The sequence below is a fragment of the Nannospalax galili genome, unplaced genomic scaffold, assembly GCF_000622305.1.
Source record: "Nannospalax galili isolate Female #2095 unplaced genomic scaffold, S.galili_v1.0 scaffold237, whole genome shotgun sequence".
In the NCBI taxonomy this organism is placed as follows: domain Eukaryota; kingdom Metazoa; phylum Chordata; class Mammalia; order Rodentia; family Spalacidae; genus Nannospalax; species Nannospalax galili.
Genome location: NW_008339924.1, coordinates 1,928,032 through 1,941,524, shown reverse-complemented (window position 1 = coordinate 1,941,524; position 13,493 = coordinate 1,928,032). Strand labels below are relative to the sequence as shown.

The following is a 13,493-nucleotide window of genomic DNA, read 5'->3' as shown; positions in this document are numbered from 1 at the left end:
TCGCTCCATGCCGCGGCCGCTCGGCGCCCCGCCTCCTCCGCCGGCTCCTCCCTCTGCGGGCGGCGGCTGCCGGCGCGCCCAAGCCGGCGGCGCCCCCCGCAGACCCCCACGCGGGCCGCGGGAGCGGAGCGAAGGCTAGGAGATGGGCGCACGGGGAACGGTGGGCAGAACCGACAGGTAGGGACTGGAGAAGGGCTGGCGTGGGGGCTTCGGGCACCAGAGAAGCTGCCTGGACTCGGGAAGGGCAAGCGGGGCGCAATGGTCCAGCCTCCTCACACTCTGACCACCAACATGCGCTTGGCGCTCCAAGCTCTTGCTTCTGAGCCTGCATTCTCTCGTCCTAGAGATCTGCCCATGCTCCATCTATACCGACCACGACCTTCCGCAGAACATTTCTCTGGCTTAGACATTAAGTCTGTGGTCTAGATCTTGCTCTCGGCTCAAAAACCTGCTTAGTCAAATTCACCTGCTCTTCCAATGGCTCTCTGGGACTTGGGAATTTACCGCACTGTTACCAACACCTAACCCTAACTGTGGCCCTTCTCCTTAGGTCAGGGATTGAGTAACCAACTCAGCTCCAAACTCCCCTTGTAAGCTCCTGCAGACTCTATTTCTGGGTTCCATATGAGACTCAGCCAACAGTGGGTAACAAGGGGCTGCTGCAGCCACACAGGGTCCATAAATGCCATCTTCTCTTTTTTGGACTGCAGCCAACCTCTGCCTGAGGACCCAAACTTGCTCAGTCACATTCTGACTGGCAGACCACTATCACATCAAAACAGCCCCCTTAACCTGGATCACTGCCCACCTAAGTGCTTCTCAGCCTTGGGCTCAGCTGTCTACCTCAGATGCCCAGTCAGGACCCCCTGCTATGAGAGGGAGGCAGGACCACCCCCCACACACACACACACACACTTGGTACTCCAGTTACCTAATAAATGTAGAAGAAAAAAAAAAAAATTTGCCTTCCCACAAAGCAGGTAAGCTGGAGACCCTAGCATAGAGGGGTTCATTTCGTGCCTACTCCAAAGTGTAAACAAACAAATGAAAGCAGGAACCAGTGTCTCTATTATACAGCTCCATTCTCAAGCAGCCCTCTTGGCAAACTACAAGATCCTAGAATATGCTCTTTCAGACAACAGATCATTCAATCATTAGAAAACCCAAGGACAATAGCAAAAGCTTCATGAGAGAACTGTGATTTGGGGCAGGACAGGCAACCTTGGAGGTCCAGTAAGTGACATGGAAGTCAGGCTGCAATGGAACAGTGCAGGAAAAAAGGCCTTGCATAAGCTCCTGCTGCACCAAAAACCATTTGCCAAACATCTGGACCCAGGTAAGCTGATTCCTACTCTGAGGTTTTAGACAAGTCTCTGACCCAGCCTGGTCATCAGGATCCCAACCTGTACTATGGTCTTAACAGGCACAACCTCCCAAGTGGTGGAGGTAACTCAGTGACACATATTTGCAGCTCAGTCTAAATGACACATCGACCCATAAGGCTGTAAGAGCTAGCTGACACTATAAAAACAACATGCTGCTTATGTAACACTTTTGTCCAACAATGTCTTCCAAACACTTCCTATGTTCTATATACCTGGCTTTGGAAAAATGGCAGGAAGCAACAAAGATGGTTCCTGACCTCAAGGCACAGGGAAACAGATTGCAACCACAGTGGCTAATGGCCACAGTGCACCAGGGTCCAAGAAAATAAGCCTCCCAGGCATCCTAGAGGGCTTATCAAAGGAAACACCTTAAGAAGATGAATTTTGCCTTATTAGTGAGAAACCAGCACAGCAGTCACCCTCAGCCACCTCTACAGCCTACAGAGGCCATGAGACTCTAGTCCATGCCTCCTACTTGTAAGTTATGGGCAAGTCAAGTCCCACAAGTGTCTTGGCTTATAGGGTTGCATGGCTCAGGTGAGATGTTAAAAGTACTCTAGGTATACAGGGCTAGGACAGTGTTGGGAAGGAACATAACTCCCTAATGGGACCAGAGCTGGTTGTCACCTGTAAGTTTTGGGCCCTCAAAGAAAGGCATTTCCAACTAACTCACCGCCAGCTCAGATGCTGCAGTGAGTTTTCAAACCACATGTTGGAACACATCCTCTCTACCCAAAACTCTGTCAGCTGCCTAGTGTCCTCAGAGAAAGCCCCAGCTTCAACCAGAGATCAACATGAGTAAAACCACCCAGGCCCCCTACCTCAAGCCATCGATGCACAGGCACCACCTTTCCCAGTCTCCCAGTTTCAATTCCTTTTGGCTCTCTACTCACTCTGACCCCTCCAGGGCCTCCCAATCCCCTCCTACCTGATCTTGTTGTGACTGCCCCTGCCAGTTGAGGGGACACGGACATCATTTTCTTGTTCATTATCCCGGTCACGATCTTTTTCCTCCTGGAGCCGCTGGAGCAGTAGTTGATGAGGGAGGCTTCGGAGCGAAGGCCCAGGAGAAGCTGCTGGCTGTGTGTCACCCTTCAAGTTGATATCACTGGCTGAGCGCTGTAGGGGCCGAGGGGATGCCAAGCCACTGGAGCCTGCCAGTCGTCGCCTCTTTGCATAGCTGGGGGTTTCTCTGAAAGGTACTAGAATAGAGAGGGGCACAAGTAAGACTCTGAAAACCAATTGATCTATTAAAACCAAAATATTGATCCGGGAGATAGTTCATTCAGTAAAATGCTTGCCATTGACCTGAGGTCAATCCCCAGCATTCACATAAAAAGCCAGGCATGGTGGCATGCACTTGTAATACTAGCACTGGGGAAGTGGAGACAGGCAGATCCCTGGGGCTTGCTGGCCAGCCTAGCCTAATCAATGAGCTCCAGATCTTAATGAGAGAACTTGTCTCAAAAAACAAGTTGGACAGCTTCAAAGGAACAAAACCTAAGGTTGACTTCAGGCTTCAACTCTCTCTCTCTCTCTCTCTCTCACACACACACACACACACACACACACACACACAAATAAAAATAAATAAATCTAAAATATGTTCTAGGAACTGCTTTGGTTCCAGGTGAAACAGGTCAGTTGGCCACATAAATGTCACCACTGGGGGCCACATTCCAATCACACTGCCTCCAACCCTAGCTTTAAGGATAGATGCTTGCTCCTCAGCCAGCTAAGGCCTTGGGAATGCCCAGAACTGTTGTCAGAACTGCTCATTTTACAAGCTTCAGCTACATGTGACAAACCTCACCAGACTACTGCTGTGTTAAGAGAGTGTACTATAGGGGCTGGAAAGATGGCTCAGTGGTTAAGAGCATTGAATGCTCTTGCAGAAGACCCAGGTTCAAATTCTAGCACCCACATGGTGGCTAACAACTGTCCATAACTTGAGTTCCAGGGGATCTCATGCCCTCTTCTGATCTCCAGGAGCATTGCACAACACAGGTGCACTTACATACATGCAGGCAAACACTCATACATAGTAGATAAGACCCTACTGCTGAAGACAGGACATACTTTAGGATACAGGACTTGAAGCAATGGATCAGGAACTGACCTGGAAGCCTTCTAACCAAAGTTTGGCTATCATAATGCTAGATGATGATATGCAAACTGCCAAGGGAGAAAAATAATCAATGGTCTAATCCAGCCCTAAAGCCTAATAACCATAATGACTGGCGTGGCAAACTATCTCTATTGGTGCAGTAGTAGCGCTGTTTTCTGGGGGGGGGGGGCAATCAACAGCTATCTAACTGGACTTAAAGCCTTCTCAATGGGAGGGAACTCATGGGTGGCACTGTAAACTCAGCCAAATACACATGGCAGGAGAAGATATAGATCCTAGAAAAAACCCTATCATATCTCTAGATAAATGAAATTTCTTACTATATGCTAAATATTAATCCTTATATTTACAAACAAGCATACCATATACTACTCATCAAAGCAGCTTCTTTTTGCAACAGATGGAGGCTACTGCAGAATTGCATATCTGGTCAGACACAAAGAACATATGTCTGAGAGATGCCCAGTACTAGGTGGCACATCTACAGTTGAACCTCTACAACTAAGGCTCATAGAACATAGTGGAACGGGGTGGGGGGAGGGCTAGAGAGAAAAATTATGCACTCCTCAACTCTCACCAGTAAAGCTTCCGTATACAACGGAGTAAAATGCACACAGAAGGTCACAACTGGCCAAGTTTTAAAGAATAAGAGACTTCAGAGTATAGGACAGGACTCCTATAATGAAACCTCATCCACCTATGGCTCAGGAACCATTGAGGAAGAGGGGGCCGAAAGACTGTAAGAGCCAGGGCTGGTTCATGAACACAGGGAAGCAGAGGCTTTCAAGCCACTGGAAGTTTGCTCTTGTGAACTTGTGGTAATGGTGGCACTGAGCACAGGACCCACACCAACTCAATTAAACAAGGGCCCAAAGGGCAGGAGAGAAATAGGTGGTGGGCTGGCACTAAATTGAGAACTATTGGAGACTGACTGCTGCTGGGTGAGGGAGAGTATGTCTTACATATGATCTCTAGATGGGCTGACTAGACTCCAGTAGACGAATTTACACTGAATGACATTTGGGTACAAATGCTTGAATGGATAGGATTTAACATGTATGGTGGAATACATGAGATCCAGTGGGGAGATGGGGGAGGCATGGATGGGGGACGGGGTCTAAATTTGATTATGAACTGTTGTAAGAACTTATAAAAGCTCAATTAAAAAAAATTATATAAGCCGGGCATGGTGGCACATGCCTTTAATCTCAGCACTCGGGAGGCAGAGGCAGGCAGATCTCTGTGAGTTCAAGGCCAGTCTGGTCTATATAGCACATTCCAGGCCAGCTAGGGCTACAGGGAGTCCCTGTCTTAAAAAGACCAAAAAATAGCCAGGCATGGTGACACATGCCTTTAATCCCAGCACTTGGGAGACAGAGGCAGGTGGATTTTTGTGAGTTCGAGGCCAGCCTGGTCTACATAGTGAGTTCCAGGACAGCTGGGGCTACAGAGAGACCCTGTCTCAAAAAGACCCCCCCCCAAAAAAAAAACCGAAAAATAAAAAGAAATTTATATAAAAAATCAGTATTTTATGGGGCTGGAGAGATGGCTCAGCGGTTAAGAGCACTGACTGCTCTTGCAGAAGACCAGGGTTTGATTCCCAGCACCCACATGGTGGCTACAAACTGTCCTTAACTCCAGTTCCAGGGGAATCCGAAACCCTCTTCTAACCTCCACAGCATTGCACGACATGGGTGTACTCACATATATGCAGGCAATACACTCATACACATAAAATAAAATAAAATAATAAAATAAAATAAAAATAAACATTTTTTTAAAAAAGAACAACACTCTTTAAAAAATAAAAATAATAAAAAACAGTATACTATTGAAAATAGCCAGGAAATTGAAAAAGATAGACTATTATCAGTAAACATTCTATAGAGTGAGACAGTAACTATTTCAGGCTCTGCAAACCATAGAATCTCTATTACCATTCCTCAACTCTACCATGGTAGCATAAAAACAGCCACGAACAATATGTAAACAAATGGATGTGTCTTTGTTCCAATACAACTTAAAAAGCAACTGATGAGATAAAAGAAGTGATCCAACTACACTGTTTATAAGAGAATCACTTTAGATTCAAAAGCATATATAGGTTGCAAATTAAAAATTTTTTAATGTCTCACTTAAATAGTAACCAAAAGAGTTGAGTGGCCATATTAGTATCAGATAAAATAAGCTTTAGAAGAAAAAATGTAGACATCTGGTGAGATAGCTCAGTTAGTATAGTATCTGTCATGAAAGCATGAGGACCTCAGTTTGAATCCCAGGAACCACATAAAAAGCCAGGTGTCATAGTATGTACTTGTTATTGCAACTTGGAAGTCAGAGACAGGAAGATCCCAGGGTTGGCTGCCAGCCTAGCCTAATCGACAAGGCTTAGGCCCCAGTAAGAGACCATGTCTTAAAAAACAAGGAAGGTGAATGGCTTCCAAGGAACACCATCCAAGACTGACCTCTGGGCTACACATGCCTACATACCCACACACAAACAGACATACCAAAAAATAAATTAAAAAGTAACAAATAAGTCAGAGGAAGAGATTATACATCAGTATGAGTGTCAATTCAACAAGAAGATTAAAAATTATTATTAACATATACACACCAAGGAACAGAACACCAAAACATACGAAATAAACATCACTGATTAAAAAATAAATGGACAGTTCCACAATGATAACTGAAAACTTCAATGCTCCATTTGCACTAATGGATAGAACATCTAGAGAGATGAATGAGGACATAGGAGACTAGCCAATTAGATCTGACTGACACATCTAGGACATTCCACTCAACAGCAATACTTTTGGCACTTTTAGTAGGTAACATCTACATTTAAAAGAGTGTGAGACTAATGATGTAGTTCAGTGATAAAGAGCTTGTCTAGCACACTCCAAGTTCTGTGTCCCATCCCCAGCATTGAAAAAATTAAACATTGGGAGATCTATATGTGGTGGCACATACCTATAATCCCAGCACTGGGGCTGAGACAGGAAGATCACAAAAATTCAAGGCAGCCAGGCTACATAAAAAGATGTTGTCTCAACAACAACAAAAAAGTCAACAAGCTTTTAGCTAAACTGACTTAAAAAGGAGAAAATGGGAAAAAAAAAGCTAAAATCAGAAGTGATTTGGTGATATTATTACCAATCTTTCAGAAATAATATGAATAATCATTTGCCACCAAATTAGATAAACTAGACAAGTAGACAGGTTTTTTTTTTAATCCACAAATTTTAAAAACTGACTCAAGAAGAAATAGAAAATCTAAACAAACTTAAAACAATAATCTAATTGAGAAATCAGTCTTCCAACCAACAACCAAAAAGGGTTAGCAGAGGCCAGGTGTGACAACCCACGCCTTTAATCCCAGCACTCCGGGGGCACAGGCAGGTGGATCTTTGTGAGTTCAAGGCTATCCTGGTCTACATAGCAAGTTCCAGGCCAGCTGGGGCTACAGGGAGACCCTGTTTCAAAAAGATGCCCCCCCCCGAAAAAAAAGGGGATACTAGATGGCATTACTGTGAATTTCTACAAACATTTATTTAAAGAATTAAATCAACTTTTCTCCAACTCTTCCAAAGAAATAGAAGAAGGAATACTTTCTAACCTATTCTGTATTACTGACACCAAGGCCAAATAAAGCATTCCAAGAAGAAAGCTTCAGACTTTAGTAACCAACATAGTAATACATCAATAGAATAAAGGGGAAACCAACAGGGCTATTTGAGTTGATGCAGAAAAAGCATCTGACATAATCCAACATCCTTTCACTATAAAACATTCAGAAAACTATTAAGAGAAGGAAAACTTCTTAATGTGATAAGGGATCTTTATTTGTACAGCTACCATCACACTCAATAGTGAAAGGCTGAAAGGCTTGCCTTTAACATGAGAAGCAAGGCAAAGATGCCTCCATTCATTACTACTATTCAACATAGTACAAGAGTTCAAACCAGAGCATTTAACCAAGAAAAACAAATGAAATGCATTCAAAGTAGAAAGAAACAAGCAAACCCACTTCTACTTGCAGATGGCATGATTGCACATATAGAAAATCTCCAATAATCCATCGACAAAGCTACTAAAGCTTATAATAAGCAAATACAACAAAGGTACAGGGCACGAGACCACTGTACAAAAGCCAGTATGTCTCTATATACCAGCAATGAATAATAATTAAATGAAAGAAGCATTCTCAATAAATAGTGCCAAACAACTAAATATTCACATGAAAAAAAAATGAAGACATTAAGTTGCAACTGATCAATGGCCTAAAATATAAGAGCTGACTCAAAACTTAGAAAACATAGTGGGATGGTTTTTGGGGAAAAAAAAAAAAAAAAAAGCAAAACGTAGTTTGGATGCCATAATATGGAGGTGGCATTGGCACTTGAAATTCCAACTGAACAAACCAATGCTCAATATAAACAGGAAACTGAAACCAGAAATTGCACCAACTAACTTCTAACCCATCAAAATTCTATTTCTTGTCTTGCTTCTGCAAATACTTTAAAATTTAAATATAAGGTTTTTCTTTATTCAGATATGGTATCAGAAGAAATGAAGAACTTATAAAAACTACAAGCAATTACTTGAACTCTGATGGTCATCACTCATGGCCCTCTTGAATACTACATTTTGTGTGACAGTCTCTGGGTTTATTTGAGTGTATTTGAATCAATGGCTTCTGAAGTCATACTAGCTTCTAAAGCTGCAACAAAAACTGTCCTGGGTCCTGTAGGGAATCTTCAGGTTATCTGAGTTTTATGAAAGATTTCTGTAGGAAACTCCCAGAAATATAAGACTAAGTCCAGCATCTGGAACTCCATCTCAGAACCTAGTTTTCTGGAGAATTAGATAAATCTTTCCAAGAAAAATGGTCAGTTTGGGAGCCATAAAAATGGGCAGTATTGGAGCTGGAGAGATGGCTCAGCAGTTAAAAGCACTGACTGTACAGAAGACATGACGGGTGCACTTACACACATGCAGGCAATACACTCATATACATAAAATAAAAATAATAAATAAAATAATTTTTTAATGGGCAGTATTGTTTTTTTGATTTTTGTAAGAGTCTCGATTTGTAGCCCAGGCTGAACTTAATCTCTTGATTTTCCTACCTCTACTTCCAAAGTTTGGAGATTATAGGCCTTTACCACAACCAGTCTCCTAGATCTGCTTTTTAACAGTTAGACTGGTCAAATTCTTGAGCTCAGAAATAACTAAAGGTATCCCTGTCCAAATAAAAAACTGTTGGGGCTAGAGAGATGGTTCAGCAGTTAAGTGCACCGGTTGTTCTTGCGGAAGACCCAGGTTTGAATCCCAGCATCCACATGGTGGCTAACAACTGTCTGTAACTCCAGTTCCAGGGAATCCAATGCCCTCTCTGTCCTCTTTGGGCACCACATGACACAGGTGCACTTACACACATGTAGGCATAACACTCATACACATTAAAAAAAATGCTTTGCCTTACTCATGGATTCCATCCTGAGTTCAATTCCCAGGTCCCACATGGTAGAAGGAAAGAACAGACTCCCACAAGTTATCCTCTGACCTGCACACATGAACCTCCTGCTCCCATATACACACACAATTAGTTAATTTTAAGTATTAATTATAATGATAATAAATTTAAAGAAGTGTTTTCATAATTGTTTTTTTTTTCTGGGTGGGTAGTCAAGACAGGTTTGTATTGTCTCTGCTAGATATTTAAGACTATAAACTCATAAATCAAATCTTAGAGCAAAACATGCAGTAAAAATCAATTTCTTTTTATGTGAGAGGGACAAGAAAAAAAGAAAAACCATGTTTAACTTTTTAGCTTCTCAGTTTCTGTGGTATTTTTGAGTCTTAACTTGATTTGTCAAGAGAAATAAAACAATGTAGGATGATGGCACAAGAGAGGGAACATAGGACACTGAGTTCCTTGGAAGCCATCAGCCTTTAGGCAGAAAAGGACACCCAAGGAAATCCTCTCCCTACATTCTCTATTTATTATGTGCCTTCCTTTCAACAATCTACGTAATACAGCCTAGTCTGGAGCAGCATTTCCTGACATTGTCTCATGATCTTTTTTTAATGAGGAATTCCAGCATAATGATTAAGAACAAGTAAGTTGGGACTGGGAATATAGCTCAGTGGCGGGGCACTTGCCTAGCATGCATGAGGTCCTAGGCTCTATTCAAAAAAGAAATGAACAAATTAGGTAACTGTAAATGAAATACAAGCTAAACAATGAGTTGGGCGTGGTGGCATAGATCCGAGTTCGAGGCCAGTCTGGTGAGTTCCAGGACAGCTTGGGGCTACAGGAAGACCCTGTCTCAAAAAGACCAAAAAAAAAAAAAAAAGCTAATCAATGAACTTTTTCAAAAATAAATGTTTTACAAAATATGCTTACTTAGAGGTGGCATGCACACCTCTAAATCCAGCACTTGGGAGGCAGAGGCAGGCAGAGTTTTGATCTGTGTGAGTTTAAAGCCAGCCTGGTCTACATGGTGAAAGACCTTGTCTCAAAAGAAACAAGCGAATTATATCTATATCTATATCTATATCTATGTCTATATATACCTATTTTAAATGGTTTCAAAACTTTTCGATAATTTGTAATCTTAGTTAAGCTAATAAATATTCAACATTACTGAGCATAAGTTTAAAGCACATATACTCTGGTGTTCTTATGCTAGAGAAGCTTGATCTATTTTAGTCTGTTCATGAAATTTGTATCATGAGATGATGTTCATCTACCAAATGCTGATATAACTTTCCACAATGCTTACCAGTTTTCTCTAGAAAATAAGAATACTAGGAGTTAAAAGTCTAGTATATGTAATAAAACTTCTAAAAATACAAGGGAAACTATTCTATATATGAGACAAGTGGAGCATATTTTATAAAGGAAGTTGTAAGTAGAACAAGTGTTTTGGTTAAGATATAATAGCAATTTTTTTTTTTTTGGTCTTTTTGAGACAGGGTCTCCCTGTAGCCTGTGCTGTTCTGGAACTCACTATGTAGACCAGGCTGGCCTTGAACTCACAGAGATCCATCTGCTTCTGCCTCCCAAGTGCTGAGACTACAGGCATACGCCACCATGCCTGGCAGCAATTTTTATACTAGAGTGATTCTTCAAAACAGTAGGGGCAAACTAACTGGTTATAAAGAATTTGGAGAAATTTGTAAAAGAGAATATTTGAGCCAAGAGTGATGATGCACATCTAAGGCAGGAGGATTATCATGACTTCAGAGTCAGCTTGGGCTAAAGAATAAGACCCTGTCTCCGAAAAATAAAACACAACTTTCATGTATGGTCAACCCATCTAAAATTAAAAGAATTTATCACAAAAATGTTGAAAAATGAGCCTTAAAGTCAAAGCAACTCAATAAGAAACAAGAAGCTGGTTTTCCTCTGTTAAAAGAACAAAAGTTCAGGGGCTGGAGAGATGGCTCAGCAGTTAAGAGCACTGACTGCTCTTGCAGAGGACCCAGGTTCAATTCCCAGCACCCACATGGCAGCTATGAACTGTGTTTAACTCCAGTTCCAAGGGAATCCGAAGCGCTCTTCTGACCTCCGCAGCATTACACAACTCGGGTGCACTCACATACATGCAGGCAATACACTCATACACATAAAAAAAGAGAAAAAAAAAAAAGAAAAGTTCAGCCATGCTAGTCCCAGCTACTCAGAAGGCAGAGGCAGGGAGGATTACTTGAGCCCATGAGATCTGGGCTTTATTGTGCTATGTCTAGAGGGTATTCATAAAGCAACCTCCAGGGAGTAGGTGACCAGAAGGTTGCCTAAAGAGGGATGAACCTACCAAGGCAGAACACAGAACAGGCCAAAGGAACAAAGTTCAGTTGGTGAAAAGTTTTCCTTAACCTTGTTTAAGGTTGAAACAGGGTTTGTATTTTATCAAGATAATTTCCTGTGCTTTATCTTTATTAGTTTTTTTTTTTAATCACGTTTTTAATTTCCTAGACCAGGTGTGGTGGTGCACCTTTAATCCCAGCACTTAGGAGGCAGAGGCAGGCAGATCTCTGTAAGATTGAGGCCAGCCTGGTCTACATAGTTCCCAGACAGCTGTGGCTACAGGGAGACCCTGTCTCCAAAACCAAAAAAAAAAAGTCTTCTCCATTAAAACAGATAAGACTTTTCTGTAACTACTTAAAAGTTCAGTCAGGAGTGGTAATACAAGGCTATAAACTCAATACCCAATAGGATGAGGCAGGAAGATCTCAAATTGAAGGCCATCCTGAGTTACAAAGCAAGTTTGATGCCAGCCTAAGCTACATAGAAAGAGCCTATGGGGAGTGGGGATTTAGCTAAGTGGTAAAGCGCTTGCCTAGCAAGCACAAGGCCCTGGGTTCGGTCCTGAGCTCTGGGGAAAAAAAAAAAAAAAAAAAAAAGAGCCTATAAAAGAAATGGGGGGGGTGTCTATGTAACCTTCTGTATTTGCCTTTGATGTCTTTTCATTATCACTTTGTTGAGATAATGAACAGATTTTGTTTGATTACTATTTTATAGTACTTTGAGATCCCATTTTAATTCAGATATTTTTTATTTATTTGCTTGTTTACTGTGTGTGTGTGTGTGTGTGTGCGCGTGTGTGCGTGTGTGCGTGTGTGGTGTGTTCACACGCCACACACACACACGGACAACTTTTGGGAGTTGGTTCTCTCCTTCTAACATGTGGGCTCTGGGATCAAACTCAGGTTGTCATCAGACTTGATAGCAAGTGCCTTTACCAGCTAAGCCATCTCTCTGACCCTAATCCAGTCATTTTTCAACCTTTGACAATGCTGACAAATTTCCCAAAATCAAGTTCTAAATTAAGTTTGTTTTTAACCCTAAACTAACTCTGGGACAATCCAGAAAGGCCCCTGTAATGCTGAAGAGAACTAAATTAATTAGACTTATTTGATAGATTAAATTATATGGAAAGCATCGCCACATAAGTAATACTGAAACTATTTGGGGGAAGGTGAGTAGGGAGAAGACAGGGTCTTACTGTATAGGCCAAGCTGGTCTCAAACTTATGATCATCCTGCCTCAGCCTCCAGAGTACCAGGATCGGTTCCCAAATCTTAAGTTATATTTTCACATACTTTACTGATACAAGTGCACTATCAATCATAAATCTAGTTGTATTAAAATCTTGTAAGCCACAAACAGTAACCCAATTTCCTAGTCGCCTTCATCATAAAATTTTAAACACAGCTATTTTCAGTCTTGCTATATATAGTTATTATTTTCTTTCTTCTCCAAAAGTATTTGCAATAGTCCAAAATTATTTCTCTTTCAAAAATATTGTTGGACTTGGACAAGTACTATGAAATATAAGCTTCCAGTAACCTTAAGATCATACCATTAAACTGGCTAAGAATTTCCAGAACTAATGAAGAAAAGTAAAGGCAGTCACAGTGGTGTGTGCCTGCAGTCACAAGTAGTCTGAGTCCAGAGAACTGCTTGAATCCAGGAGTTCACTGTATAGCAAAACTGATGAAATGGGGAAGGGAGAAGGGAGAGAAAAGAAAGAGAAAGAAAAACCTATTGGGGAGGAGAGAAAGAGAAAGAATAAAGGAGAAACACTGGTGGTTTGGTGAAACTACTCATGAAGTTCAAGCAGAACAAAAATTAGGGTCATGGGCCTGATACAGTGGTTCATACCTATAATCCCAGCACTTTATAGGCAGGCAGAAGGATCACCATGAGTTCAAAGCCAGGTTAGACTACATAGTGAGTTAGTTCCAGGCCACTGTGGAATGCAGACTAAGATCCTGTCTCAAAATAATAAAAAATAAGCCAGTGGCACACGCCTTTAATCCCAGCACTTGGGAGGCAGAGGCAGGTAGAGCTCTGTGAGTTGAAGTCCAGCCTGGTCTACATAGTAAGTTCCAGACCAGCTGAGGCTACCGTGAGACCCTGTCTCAAAAAGACCAAAAAAAATAAAATTAAAATAAAAATTAAA

At 41.7% G+C, this 13,493-nt stretch overlaps 1 protein-coding gene across 1 annotated transcript in view; it reads right to left on the bottom strand.

Moving 5' to 3' along the window:
• Shank3 (SH3 and multiple ankyrin repeat domains 3) overlaps window positions 1-13,493 on the bottom strand; it is a 59,427-nt gene that overhangs the window by 33,217 nt on the left and 12,717 nt on the right. The window contains exons 10-11 of the mRNA XM_008834799.3: window positions 2,314-2,587; window positions 5-135 (exon numbers count right to left, since the gene is read on the bottom strand). Of these exons, the coding sequence (XP_008833021.1) occupies window positions 5-135; window positions 2,314-2,587 (405 nt within the window). The remainder of the gene's footprint in view (window positions 1-4; window positions 136-2,313; window positions 2,588-13,493) is intronic.